This window comes from Scyliorhinus canicula, chromosome 6, assembly GCF_902713615.1.
Source record: "Scyliorhinus canicula chromosome 6, sScyCan1.1, whole genome shotgun sequence".
NCBI classification, from domain to species: domain Eukaryota; kingdom Metazoa; phylum Chordata; class Chondrichthyes; order Carcharhiniformes; family Scyliorhinidae; genus Scyliorhinus; species Scyliorhinus canicula.
The window spans coordinates 61757646-61772397 of record NC_052151.1 but is presented as its reverse complement, the minus strand read 5'-3'; the positions used below and the strand labels follow the sequence as shown (position 1 = coordinate 61772397).

The 14752-nt window shown below is 45.0% G+C and overlaps 1 protein-coding gene across 2 annotated transcripts in view; it reads left to right on the top strand.

Annotated features, from left to right (window-relative positions):
- mdn1 (midasin AAA ATPase 1) overlaps positions 1-14752 on the top strand; it is a 204527-nt gene that overhangs the window by 155024 nt on the left and 34751 nt on the right. For both annotated transcript variants that reach the window (XM_038799361.1, XM_038799360.1), the window contains exons 76-84: positions 182-308; positions 780-885; positions 6400-6515; positions 6727-7218; positions 9823-10046; positions 10163-10294; positions 12419-12606; positions 13450-13611; positions 14066-14203. In XM_038799361.1, coding sequence (XP_038655289.1) covers positions 182-308; positions 780-885; positions 6400-6515; positions 6727-7218; positions 9823-10046; positions 10163-10294; positions 12419-12606; positions 13450-13611; positions 14066-14203 — 1685 coding nt within the window. The remainder of the gene's footprint in view (positions 1-181; positions 309-779; positions 886-6399; positions 6516-6726; positions 7219-9822; positions 10047-10162; positions 10295-12418; positions 12607-13449; positions 13612-14065; positions 14204-14752) is intronic.

The following is a 14752-nucleotide window of genomic DNA, read 5'->3' as shown; positions in this document are numbered from 1 at the left end:
CGTTGACGGATTGCTCCAGGAATGTCACCGTTGGAGAGTTCTAAAGTGGCTTCTGAGGAACATGAATTCTGATGGCTTGAGAGCTCCTCTGGAGTTTCCTTACTTCAGGCAACTGTGCTGTAAAATGGGCATCCGGATTTCTGAAATATGGTGCAGTATATTTCCTCTCCTCTCTCTGCAGGTCTGTCTTACCGCAAAGGATTAGCTTGGTCTAAAACAGAAGCTCCTCAGGACACACTTTGTCTGCATCCACTTGATGTGAAAACAGCTGTAAATATGGTTGATGGCAATGACGAGCTGGATAACATGTAAGCTGTTAATAGTTTCAGGTGAAATGTAAAATGAGAAATAATATGCTCCTCAAATTTGTTCTGAACACAATCATGATAACCTTTTTTTTGAAAAAAAACAAAGCGTTGAATGCTGCAGGGGGAGGGGTGGGAGAAGCTGTGTACAAGTGTGCCAGGCCCATGGATTTGTAGGATGTGGACTTCATCCCTAACGTTTTCCTAATATGTGCGTGAGGTTTGAGTGGAAGCTTCCTGGAAATATTTGTGGATGAGAGAGGAGAAATCGTGATGTTTGTGATACTCTTGCATCTCATGGTGATGGTTTTGTTCAGTGCAGCCTTGTGAGCAAGTGGTTAGAGATTGGAGAAAGTTCAATGTTATTTGAGGTCATTAACTCTTGGACTGATAACTGTGAGGAATCATTTTAATTAAAATGATTGAAATGCTACTGTTTGAGCTATCTAGAATTGATGTTTGTTAATGTTGCAGGTTGCTTGCTGAAGTTTCCACAGCATGGGAGGGCTGCCAGAAGTTTTTCTATCAATCTCTTGCACGCCGTGCTGCCCTCCAGGCAGCGATGCACACCCCTGCTAAGGTAATGATAGTCACAGGAATTCTTTGAACGTTGGCAGGCGGAATCTCAATGCACGTGTCTTTGACTCCAATGGTTTTCAATGCTTATCTTTTAATTGGGGGTGGGTGTAGAAACATCCAGTGTGTGCCTGTGTCTCCCCTTTTGTTAATATTGCCACACTCCTGGCCGGACCGTCAAAACCCAAGTGAACGACTTGTTCCACCCACCCACAAATGAGTCTCTTGGAGTGTAAACTCTTAAGGTGAGCAGCTACGCTCTACATTTACTGAATACAACAACGCCCCTAAACATATGCAAATAGAGGCAATGCAAACAAGTAAAACCTGCTTCTAACAAACCTCCAATGTAAATCTAAGCTCGTTATCTTAAAAAAAAAACTATTACAAATGAGCTGCAGCCAATCCTTCAAAACCACCCCCGTTAGCTAACTCTTACATTAGCAGGGAGGCTCCCAACTAGAATTAAGAAAAGCTGTTACAAACAACAAAATACTAAAACATACAAAGCATTGCGCTCTGAAAGGGAGCTATATATTTTCATACCAAACAGAACCCCACATAGAACTAAACCCCAAATCTAAACAAAAACTGTAAAAATTCAACTCCAATAAGAACTAGAAAATAAAGAGCAAACATGAAACCCCAACAATTCAACATGCCATTCCCCAATACCCAAAAACCCAATCACACCGCATCCAACCTGTGCTTTTTAACAAAAGACTACATCTTTCCTGGTGCATCAAATAAATAGTCACTCTAAGCCAAGCCAGGTAGACCACACTGAACCGGACTCCACTTTTATACAGAGCGACCGTGGCTCTATTGAACACAGCCCACTTCTTGGCCAGCTCCGCTCCCGCACCTTGGTAGAACCTGATGGTGTGGCCTTCCTGTTTAAAGTTTCGATGTTCCTTTACCCATCTCCGAACCCGCTCTTTCTCTTTGAAGCTATGGACCTTCACTGTTATCGCATGCCGTGGATCCTCAGGACAAGGCCTCTGCCAGAGTATACAGTGGGCTCGGTCCAACGGAGGAGGGGATGTGAATCCATCATTCTCCCTCCCCCCACCGTCTTGCCGAACATTTCCAGTGGGCGTTGGACCTTCCATCCCCTCTGGCAGCCCCACGATTCAAATTTGGCCTTCAATGGCTTGTTCACTTTGGTCACCGAAGACATCTCCAATTCCTGTGAGGCAATCCGATTACTGTGGCTCAAAGGCCACTTCCATATGCGTGGCTTGATGGGCTTAATTGGTCTCCTCTGGAGCCGCTCGGATGGGAGCCATTTCTACTGATTTCCAGAGGTCCTCCAACTTATCTGCCAGTGTTTATCAAATTCCTTTGCCAAGATACTCAAACATCTTGACTTTAGTGGAGTAGCCGGAGCCCCAGAGGCTACTCTGTCATTTTACCTGTCGATAAACTCTTGAGAGGCCTATGTCTACGCATCTCTGCTGTCCACTTTCTTTTCCCCTGACTTTGCTGGGCATTTCAATCGTACAGGAACCTTATTCTATTAATTATGTGGGTTTTCAAAAGAAAATACCCTCTGATATTGAGAGAAAGGGACAAAAGTACAGTACTCTAGCGGGAGCCACCTTGTGCGCATCATCCCCTCCACATCAGTGTTTTTCAAAGTTTTTTTTGTCGGGGACCCATTTTTACCAACCGGCCATCCTTCGCGACCCAGGTCACTCAAACTTCTCGACCCACCATTTTCACTTATTTTAATGTGCCAGGTGAGCTAGCTTGGTCCTCATGATCTCATATTGGCTTTGTCATTCAATGTTACGTTGCCTCCTTCAGCTGATGATTTCAGTTCTCACTGCATCCGTTGAAAAACATTGAGGTTTATCTTCAAACTCGCCATGTGTAGTCTTCGAATGTCTTTGAAGTTTTGAGGGTTTTAAACTTTCATTTGCCAGTGCTTCCCTGCATATGACACACAACTTTGAATCCTGACTTGCAGTACCACAATTAAATCCATACTTCAGTCATCTTTATGCTGCAGCTGCATTGTTCCTGCTTCTTCATGAGTTGGAGGCGAGGTCCTGGGTCACTGCTAGCAGCTAAAAAATGGAGGAATCTCTCTCACACCCAGAGCACGTGATGTCAGTGTACGGGGAGCATGACCTCTTCTCTGCCACTGCTCCAGGCAGGAAGACTTCAGCAATTTAAATTTTGATATCTGCTCCTGGGTCAGTGCGCTGACGTCAGGAGGAGGCGGTCTGCCCTACTGGGCTCAGGGCCTGTGCACTGCTGAGTGGGCACGTATGCACGGAACGGCAGCATTCTGAAAGCTGGTTGCGTCTGGCATTTTCAATTGCTGCCCAATCGCTGGGCACTACCTCCCGCAATTGGGAGCACCGCTGACGCATGGCCCCGTGACCCACCCACGGGGCACGACCCTGGGTTTGAAAGACACTGCCCTATGTTACCCCACCGGTAGTCCCATTGCTGAGATCTTTATTATAAGGGTGCTGGGGTAGGAGAGTCCTTGAATGTCGGCTGACTCTCCAGTTTATCTGAGTGAGGTTCTGCGCTACGTTTCTTTGTCCCTTAGTTCTAGAGGGCGATTGGAGTCAGGGTCTAGGTTTCACTCCGTCATGCCTGAGTCCTATCGCTGCGGTTGAAACATTAGCACTGAGTGGGCTTAACCATATGGCAGACATTGAGAGCCAGTGAGAACAACCATCTTGTGATGGGGCGCTATGCTACTGGGAGGAGGCTTAAAAATGTGATGGGTTGAGATGGTGATGAACAATGCTATTCAATTCGGTGACGAGTGTTAATGCCCCCCAACTACCTGTGCATCACTTCACCCGTGCCCACGCTGTTTCTTACACTAGCGAACCCTCCCGCTATGTCTGGGTTCCCAGGATATATATCCGGAAGTGGAGGTGGCCTGCTGCATTCCACGACGAATTGCCGGATATGCCCAGGTGGATGTCCTCCGTTGCCGTGTCACTATTTGCCTGCTGCGTACGGGTTGCACAGGTCTCGGGAAGGGGGGGGAATTTAGATTGGCTGGGCACTCCCAGGGTCTCCTGGGTGGAAGGCCCTGGGATATGCTCTAATGGATCCTCCTCCCTCCAGGTACTTGTGGGCCCCTGGGTAACTCCATGGGCCAGCTGGAGTGAGCTCCAGAAGCCTCTTGTGAGACTTTTGAGGCCCGCTATTCTCTGAATGGCATCTGAGTCGCAGCCATACTTTGGAGTTGCTGTCATTGACCTGGTGCTTTCCACTGCAGACATCATCCTTGCAATGTTAGCCTGGGTGCCAAACACTTCCAGCACCATCTCCTGCGACTGAAGGCTTTGGGATTCCTCCATTTAGCTTTATGGTCTTGGGAGTGTCGCTGACAACTCCTCCTGGTTTACCTCTTCTCTGCCTTTTCATTTCCAGCAGCTTGAGGAGCAAACTTATCCACCTGACTGGGGCACAGCTGAATCCAACAGACTTCTGTCTGTCAGTCCACTGGGGCATTCCTGCCTTTGCCTGATATGCATCAGAAGCAGAGTGGTGGTTCTCACCAGACCGTGACCCAGAAGTCTGGCTGATGAGGGGTCATCCACTGAGATGTGAATCTCTGCGATGGTGAATGGTGCAGGTGGTAGTAATGACGCCTCATCCATGTCCCCCTCGGAGGTCATGTTGAGGGTAGGCGGTGGGACACTGTTCCTCAGCACAGGCCCGTTTCTGCTCCTCCCCTACAAGATCCAGGGTCCCAGGTTCGATTCCCGGCTGGGTCACTGTCTGTGTGGAGTCTGCACGTCCTCCCCGTGTGTGCGTGGGTTTCCTCCGGGTGCTCCGGTTTCCTCCCACAGTCCAAAGATGTGCGGGTTAGGTGGATTGGCCATGCTAAATTGCCCGTAGTGTAAGGTTAATGGGGGGGATTGTTGGGTTACGGGTATGCGGGTTACGTGGGTTTAAGTAGGGTGATCATTGCTCGGCACAACATCGAGGGCCGAAGGGCCTGTTCTGTGCTGTACTGTTCTATGTTCTATGTTCTATCTAGGGCTCTTTCTTCACCATGAGTCGGGATCCTCGGCTCTGGGCATTCCACCGCCTGTTTTCTCTTGCTCACGTCTGTTCTGGGCAAGCTTCTCCTGCAGGAACACAAATGGGGATTGTGAGCTGGCACCGGGCAGGTCGGAACTTGACACCTAGCATGAGTAGGAACTGTGCTTGAGCAGGGAGGGGTTCTGATGGTGTACCAGGGAACATGAGGAAGCTTGTGGGTGGTTTGGTGCTGGGGACCCTGCTGAGGTGCCAGATCAAGGTGACAATCGAAGGGGCGTCTGAAAGGTGGAGTGTGGAGAGGAGATGGGGAGCACCTATCCTGGCAGAACAGAGTAGGTAATTCTTTTTTTGTCACAGGCTGCTGGCACTGACCAGTGCTGCGACAGTCTCCCAGGTGGAATCTTCAACTTACTTGAGGGTCTCTTTCTCCCCCCCCCCCTGTCCAAAGGTATATTGTTGTCCACCCCTCCTCCACGGTACCCAGTGTACAATTGTGGGCCCCTTCCATGAATCTAGGAGCTGGTTTCCTCACTGCCATCCTCCTGGCTTGAATGAGAGCAAGTGCTGTGGAGCAGTTTCCATGCAGCACCTCCTTCATTAAAGTGCTCAGATGAACCATGGATGGATGAATCGGATGCTTCGTGTCTAAGGCGTGAAGTTTTTCACCTGGGGGGAAATAGTATTTTAAGTGCCTTAGTCGGCACTGATTTCTGGTGCCGACAGTGACATATGTTTACCTGAAAATTCAATCCTGGGGAATGAGTTTCAAGAAGATTGCAAATCAAATGCTGAACAACAGAATCTAGGCATTTAATTATTGCCCATAAACACAATTTTACTTGGAATGAGTTTTTGTTAAAACTGACCATAAGACATAGGAACAGAATTGGGCCCCTCTGCCATTCAATCATGGCTGCTTTTTTTCTCATCCCTGTTCTTCTGCCTTCTCTCCATAAACCCCCGATCCCCTTACCCTTATTAATCTAGAACCTATCTATCTCTGTCTTAAAGACACTCAGCCTTCTGTGGCAAAGACTTCCACAGATTCACCAACCTCTGGCTGGAGAAATTCCTCCTCATCTGTTTGAAAGATCATCCCTTTAGTCTGAGATTGTATCCTCTGCTTCTAGTTTTTCCTACAAGTGAAAACATCCTTTCCATGTCTACTCTATCCAGGCCTCGCAGTATCCTGTAAGTTTAAATACAATTCCCCCCCCTCATCCTTCTAAACTCCAATGAGTACAGACCCAGAGTCCTCAACCATTCCTCATACGACTTGAATAAATTGCCACCTCAACAAGTAATCACTGGTAGTGGCTAATGGTAGAAAAATACTGAAATGATCAGATTTGCCTTGACAATGGAACAAGCTTGATGATTTAGTATTAGTCTTTGGTATATTATTCAATTTGTTTGCCGTTCATTGCCGAGAGATTTCCCCATTTGGGAAATTTCCGTCTTTGTTTAAATGACGTTTGTTTGGCATTTGTAGGAACTTGGTCTTGGTAATGTTGAACGTTGTCGAGGGTTTACAGCTCACCTGCTGAAACTACTGATCAATCAAAGGCAGTGCCTGACTGGAATAACTGAACAGTGGGTCAGTTTGAGGTATGTTATGTGACTTCACATTTCAAAATGTTTTATGTTAAATGTAAATGTCCAATTAAAAAAATTAATCTTCCAATTGAGCCTTTTTTTTAATGTAGCCCCCAGATATAACTTCCCTGGGGAAGAAAGTTAGTTAATAAAAATTGCATTGATTGTCAAACTGCTTATTGAATCGTATGCTGAATCCCTTCTTCTGTTTATCTATGTTAAGACATCTGATTAAAAGTCTGGATGAGATTCAGAAAAGGCTGGCAGGTTTCAAGGATCATGATGTGGCTCTTCCACCTCAAGATGGCGTCAAACTCTGGATGGCCCAACTGCGGACCTTGTCTATGAAGTTTATAATAGCCTTGGAGCAACTTTTATGGTTTTTGCAGTGTTGTCCAAAAGATAAGCCATCTGAAACCCTTGGTGAGGAACAGGGCAAACTGACCAATACTGAGCAGATGGACACCAAAGAGGACTCGGGAACTGTGGAAATGGCTGCTGCCTCTTTATCTGAGGATTTTGTCCAGGTGCATTTTGGGTTCCCCACACCCTTGGTTGAAGATTACCTGCCCAGTGCTTGTAAGATGCGGCAAGGAGATCCAGCATGGCAACAAGTGACTCAGCAAGTTGTAAACATGTTGAAGGAGGTTAAAGCAGTGAAGGCCAATCTAGATGAAATGAGTCACCAAACCAGCAAAATCTTGCTGTATTCATGGTAAGTGTTTCCATTTATAAAAAAAAAAGGGCATTGGTAACACAGTACTTCAGATGTACAATGTCCAGTAAGCTGCAGCTCAGCTGGTAACACACTCCTCTCGGGAGTCGGAACATTTTGGGTTCAAGTGCCACTACAGGGACTTGAGCACCGAATGGAGGCTGACATTGCAGTGCAGTACCGTGGGAGTGTCGAACATGTCTTTTGGATGAGAAATTAAACCGAGGCCCCATCTGTCCTCTGGTAGATGCAAAAAAAATTCCTTTGCACTATTTTGAAGAAAAATAGGTGAGTTATCCCCAGTGGCCCGGCCAATACCTGTCTCTCAGTTACCACCGTAAAATATATTAACTGGCCTTCATTAGATTGCAGTATGCCGTGGCACAGGTGGCTCCTACTTTGTCCACGTTACAATGACCATCCTTCAAAAGTACTTAATTGGCTGTAAAGCAGTTTGTGATGTCTGTTGGTCATGAAAGATAATATCGAAATGCAAGTCTTTTCTTTTCCTTCTGGCTTCGTTTTGTTCCTTAGACGTTCCCCATTCCTAATTGCTCTTCAATATGGTGGTGCTTGCTGCTTTCTTGAATTGCTGCAGTTCATGCGGTTACAAATACATCCTCCGTTTTGTTGGGGAAAGAGCACCAAGCAGCAATGGTGGCTGAATGACAGTATAGTTCCAAGTCAGGGTGACAGGACTCCAGAAACTTGCGGGTCATGGTGTTCCGATGTGCTTGATGCACCACTTCTGGGTGGTAGCGAATTGTGACAGTACATCTTGTAGATGATGTAAACTGCAACCACAATGTGCTGGTGATGGAAGGACTGAATGTTTAAGGGTGTGAATGGGATACCAATCAAACTGGTTGCTTTGGCTCGGGTGGTGTTGAGCTTCTTGTGTTGTTGGAGCTGCACATCCAGAGCTCCAGGCAAGTAGAGAGAATTCCATCACACTCCTGACTTGTGCCTAGTGGTCAGACTCTGGGGAGTCAGGAGGTGAATTACTGCAGAATTTACAAAGTCTGACCTGATCTTGGATTAATAGAATCCCTGCAGTGTAGAAGAAGGCCATTTGGCCCATCGAGTCTGCACCAACCCTCTAAAAAGCACTGTACCTAGGCCATGCACCCACCCTATCACTGTAACCCCATAACTACACCTAACCTGCACATCTTACGACTGTGGAGAGAAACTAGAGCACCCGGAGGAAATCCATGCAGACATGAGAAGAATGTGCAAACTCCACACAGACGTTCACCCAAGGTCATAATTGAACCCTGGTCCCTGACGCTGTGAGGCAGCAGTGCTAGCCACTGTGCCACACTACCACCCCTTGTAGCCACAACATTTGTATATCTGGTCTAGTAGTTTCCAGTCAATGGTAACCCCAAAGAAGTTGATAGTGGGGCATTCACTGATGGTAATGCCATTGAACTTCATGGGGAGTTAAATTGCCCCTTAATTGGAAAAAATGAATTGGGTATAAGTTTATTTTTAAAAAATGAATGTTATTGTCACTTATCACTCTACTTTTGTTGCAGTTGACAATGGACTGTTGGAATATCTGAGGAATTGCAAATGGAAGTAAATGCCATGCAATCATCAGATTTAGATTTATTGTCACGTGTACCGAGGTACAGTGAAAAGTATTGTTCCGTGTACAGTCCAGGCAAACGTACCATACATGAAAAACATAGGACATGCAATAAATACAAAATGTAAATACATGGATATTGGGGGAAGCATTCAGAGTGTAGTGCTACAGGTACAGTGCTGCATGGTAGAGTAGAAGTGTGAAGAAATCCGTTCAATCCATTAGAGGGTCATTCAGGAGTCTGGTAACAGCGAGGAAAAAGCTGTTTCGAACCTATTGGAGCATGGTGCATGTTCTCAAACTTTTGTATCTTCTGCCCAATGAAAGGGGTTGGAAGAGAGAATAACCCGGGTGGCAGGGGGGTGTTTAATTATGCTGCCTGCTTTCCAAGGCAGCAAGAGTTGTAGACAAGGTCAATAAATGGGAGGCGGGTTTGTGTGATGGATTAGGCTGTGTTCACGACTCTCTGTAGTTTCTAAAGAATCCCTACATTAATGCCTTGTGCCTGAGATGATTAACACTAATGTTCCAAGGCTAATCCATTCCATCTGGGGCAGATGCTAAGTAGGAACCAAGAGGTTCTCCATAATGGGCCAGCGAAATATGAATGGGCTCCTCCTGCTTTCAGTATGGTAAAAGAGAATATTGACCTCGCTTGGAGTCGGTCGATGGTGATAAAGAATAAGTGCCCATTTGCCTCCCTATATTAGATAATGAATCCAGGCATGACGAATATGTATGGCCCTGTTGCTCATTGCGTAAACCCACTAAACTGTTGGCAAAGCAATATACTCTAGTTTTATTTTTAACTTCAATCAAAAGGGCTTAGTTTGGTAGTGCTTTGAATGATCTTGGGACATTCCAAAGCACTTTATAGCCAATTAAATAGTTCCGATGTGCGACCCCTGTTCTAATGCAGGCGAGAGAAAATTGTGCAATGATGCAAGGTTTCTGGCTTAGTTAAACATTTTCCTCATGGAAACATAAGGTTTTTTTGTCTCTTTTGTCAGGACATGTTTTGAGACCTGCTCAACAGGGATTGGTTGTTTGAGCAGGACCATGGTTCAGTTGCAAGATGTACAGGCCATGTTTGCTGCTCCTGCGTCTGCTTCTGGGAATGCATCGTACTGCCCAGCACTGTTCAGGAGCCTAGAATATATTAAAGAGGAGGTCGGTTGCGCAATGACTGAATTTACAACTTGGGAGCAAGAGCTACTGAATCTGACATTTGACGGTAAGAATGAAATGTATGAAAGTACAGCATCTTTTTGGTTCTAATTAACAGGATGAAAATTGGCCATGCAATTCATTGTGAATGAACTATTGCTATTTGTGTTCCTTGAACACTAGATTCCAGTGTGAGTTCTCTAGTGGACTTCTCCCTGCAAGTGGAGCCAGCAATTAATACAGTGCTTTGCGCTGTTCAGGCTGTCATAAAGAGGCAGAAACAGGAGAATGAAAAGGAACAAGCAAAAATCAACGGTAGGTGTTTGTGTTCTCTGTTAGTTCACAGCTGTGTCTTGACTTTTTATTAAAAGCAATAAGGGGAGTGGGTAATAGAGGGGAGGGAATCATGAACGAATACTATCAGACTTGGAAGAGGTAAAGTAATTTACTGGAACACTGGTTCAAAATCTTGGAACTCCCTTCCTAACCGCACTGCTGGTGTACCTACATCATATGGTCTACTGTGATTCAAGAAGGTGGCTAATCACCAAAGGCGATAAGGGATGGGCCACAGAGACCTATCACCTTGCAATGGGGGGCTGCTTTTCTGCCTGCGATGTTGGGTTATTTTAATATTATTTGTTTATTTTCACGTGTACCAAGATGTAATGAAAAGTATTTTTCTGCGAGCAGCTCAACAGATCATTAAGTACATGAAAAGAAAAGGAAATAAAAGAAAATACATAATAGGGCAACACAATGTAACTACATAACACTGGCATCGGGTGAAGCATACATGGGTGTAGCGTTAATGAGGTCAGTCCATAAGAGGGTCATTTAGGAGTCTGGTGACAGTGGGGAAGAAGCTGTTTTTGAGTCTGTTTGTGCGTGTTCTCAGACTTTTGTATCTCCTGCCTGATGAAAGAAGTTGGAAGAGTGAGTAAGCTGGGTGGGAGGGGTCTTTAATTATGCTGCCCGCTTTCCCCAGGCAGCAGGAGGTGTAGATGATTGGGAGGCAGGTTCCTGTGATGGACTGGGCTGTGTTCACGACTCTCTGACGTTTCTTGTGGTCTTGGGCGAAGCAGTTGCCATACCAGGCTGTGATGCAGCCCGATAGGATGCTTTCTATGGTGCATCCGTAAAAGTTGGTACGGGTTAATGTGGACATGCCAAATTTCCTTAGTTTCCTGAAGAAGTATAGGCGCTATTGTGCTTTCTTGGTGGTAGTGTTGATGTGGGTGGACTAGGACAGATTTTTGGAGATGTGTACCCCATGGAACTTGAAACTGCTAACCATCTCTGCATCGGCTCTGTAGATACTGACTGGTGTGTACAGTACAGCTTTCTAAAGTCAATGACCAGCTCTTTAGTTTTGCTGGCATTGAGGGAGAGATTGTTGTCGTTGCACAACTCCATTAGTTTCTCGATCTCCCTCCTGTATTCTGACTTGTCTTTATTTAAGATCCGGCCACTATGGTCGTATCGTCAGGAAATTGTAGATGGAGTTGGAACCAAATTTTGCCACACAGTCGTGTGTGTACAAGGAGTAGAGTAGGGGGCTAAGTACGCAGCCTTGCAGGGCCCCGGGATTGAGTACTATTGTGGAGGTGGGGGTGTTGTTTATTCCTGCTGATTGTGGTCTGTGGGTTAGAAAGTCGAGGATCCAGTTGCAGAGTGAGGAGCCAAGTCCTAGGTTTTGGAGCTTTGAAATGAGCTTGGCTGGGATTATGGTGTTGAAGCGGAGCTGTAGTCAGAAGGCGGAGCTGTAGTCTATGAATAGGAGTCTGATGTCTGAGTCCTTGTTGTTAAGATGTCCGTTCAAAAGTGGGAATTGGCACTTTTGAATCACATAGGTGGTGAGTAGTGACCTCCAACAGCCGCATAAGAGTGGCACGGTGATTAGCACCGCTGCCTCACAGGGACCCGAGTTCAATTCCGACCTCTGGTCACTGTCTGTAGAGTTTGCCCTTTCTCCCTGTGTCTGCATGGGTTTCCTTCGGGTGCTCCGGTTTCCTTCCACAGTCCAAAGATGTGCAGGTTAGGTGGATTGGTCACTCTGAAACTGCACCGTAGTGTCCCAAAGGTTAAGTGGGGTTATGAGGATGGGGTGGGGGCGGGGGCGTAGGTGGGGTGCTCTTTCAGAGCGTCACTGCAGACTCGATGGGCCAAATGGCCTCCTGTGCTGTAGCGATGATTCGGAATAATCACTAACAACTGAACCCACATCACTTTGTTTTTAGTTTTGAAATTGAAGCAGGTTCAAATTTACCCTCGTGTCTTGATGATAATGTCATAGCTTTAAATAACCAGTGTATTCTGTGTTGTTGGATTTAAGCACAATTTTTGTGACATATTCATGAAAAATAGATGGAGCGATCTGTTGCTAGTTACCAGAAAATAGTCACTGTATATTCATACTGATGTTTTAATCGGCTGTAGGAAATGAAAGCAGCGAGGATGAGGAGACGGTGCACAAAGTTCAGTCTGGATACCTGAGTAAATATTTGGGGCAGCAGTTGGCAAGCGACATCACTTCTTTAAATCTGCAGAAAGTTATTGCTGTTGTCTCTGATCTTCTGGAAAAAGTAATGGACACTCGTCAGAAGTGCACACTCGCACAGTACCAGGTTTGTGTTGTATTAAACTATCCCATCCAACATGTGTATGCACTCAGATGAAATAGAAGAATGTGCCTTTAAGTATATTTAAACTTTAATCAGGTTTGTGCTGCGCACGTTTTATTGGGGGGGGGGGGGGCGGGCGGAGTGCGGGGAAGAGAGCCTACTGCTGTTTGCACAATATAACATTGGTATGATTTAGTTATTTTTGCAGACAGCTGAGTGGTCCCTAAGCTTGCATTATGTGCATGTCTTGTAATCTGATTTTAACCCCCCCCCCCCCCCCCCCCACCCCCACACCTTATTTCATTTTTGAAACATCTTTCACGACCAGCTTTGAAAACCTACTGCTATTGCAGTAATGTTTTCAAAGAGAGCAACTCTCTTGTTTTTGCCTTGCTGCACATAACACTTTGTTCATTGTAGAAAGTTAGTAAAAACAATTTGGTAGAATACACTTTAGATTGAAACTTTACTGTCGACTCAGCAGAAGTTTGAAAATTCCAAGCAATAAGCAAGCAGAAAGGAAACTAAAGGATCACCCATCCCTTTAGGAGGTGTTAGTTTTGATCGGCAAACTTAGGGCTGACAATAACTGAAGCACTTTACAGTGTTAGTGACAGGTTCGGCATCCTGACCTGACAAGCTTCCACTGTGCTCGAACAGGCCAACACAATGGCAGGTGCAGAGTGCTGCATTTTCATTATTGCTTTGGTCAGCTTTTAATTTTACGAAGAAAAAAGTGATTCAATTTATTTTCCAATTGCATCTAATTTTAGCAAAGCACAGCTCCTGTTCTGCGAGAAACTGATTTGTGGGAATTCCAGTCTGAGTGTTTGTTTCTTTCCTTAGCTGTTCAATCAAAGCTGCCGCTACATTGTGAGACTCCTTCCCATGCTGACTACCTACTCAGAGCTGCTCCTACACTACCTAACAATTTCCATGGCAACTCACAGGAGCACTGGAAAATTACTGTCCGTCTTGGCTCATTTATTTACTGACCTTGCTGTGCAGGTATGGTATTCACCACCTTTTCTTATGCCATTTATTTAAATGGGTCTAGATTTTTGAATTCTCAAGCTTTTTTTTTTTGATAAAATATCACCATATTTTCTATAATGGCTTTCTGGCCTTGTTGTATCTTCCCTCTCACTTACAAAACCCGCCCTGCCAATCCACCTCTCGCCCAAAAAATGTTTTGTTTCCTTTGTCAGTCACTGGGAAAAATAAATGTCTGTGGAAAATGTTTGGCTATAAAATTCTTCCACGTTTTATTATTTTTAAAAATGTTTTAATTCTGTTTCACATTGATATAAGCGATCCTCTAGACATAGTAACTTCAAATATATTGTACGCAGAGGACTTGTGTTTTCTTGCATAGTTGGGATATTATGCACAAAAGTCATTAATTAATGCTTTAAAAAAAATGTTGGTGAGGAAATGATGGAGAGGAATATTTCTTGAGCAGGGTTTCTGCCTTCCCAAAGAGTTCATGGAGGATGCAGCCGGAGAAGGTTCAACCCAATTCCATGATAATGAGAGTGGAGGAATTGGAGAGGGGGAAGGCATGAAGGATGTCAGCGACAAGATAGAAAATGAAGACCAGGTATGTGGTTTTTAAGCATCCTAATCATGCAGTATTGTTTCACGGTAAGGTTTCAAAAGAAGCTAGTCCTTCCACGTAAACATGGTAGGGCTGGGGGGGAAATGATATAAGAATTGACAAAAAATATTGGTATAATAAAAATGGGCACCAAGTGTCCTATCCATTACCTTTCCCAGCACTTAGAACACGTTTCTGCTATCAAGGGGGCCCACTTACAACCACCTAATCAATTATTTTTTTTTTTGAATGCACCTTTTGCTTAAAATCAGAGTTGGACTTTTGCACTTGTGTAGTTAAATGAGCTACACAATAACATCTACATTCTGTCCAGCTGTCGCTCAATCATACTTGAAACCCCCATATGATGTTTATTCAGTGACTTATTGCACCTTCTCCGTTGTGACTGGCCTATGAATTGAAACCATGTATTATTGTTTGGAAGAGGACAGTGGGGGATCCCCATTGGAATAAGCAGTGTCTAAACCAGCCACCTAAATCAGAAAGCCCTAGGATTTATTTATAACCTCTACTTAATTTGTTTTGATGACA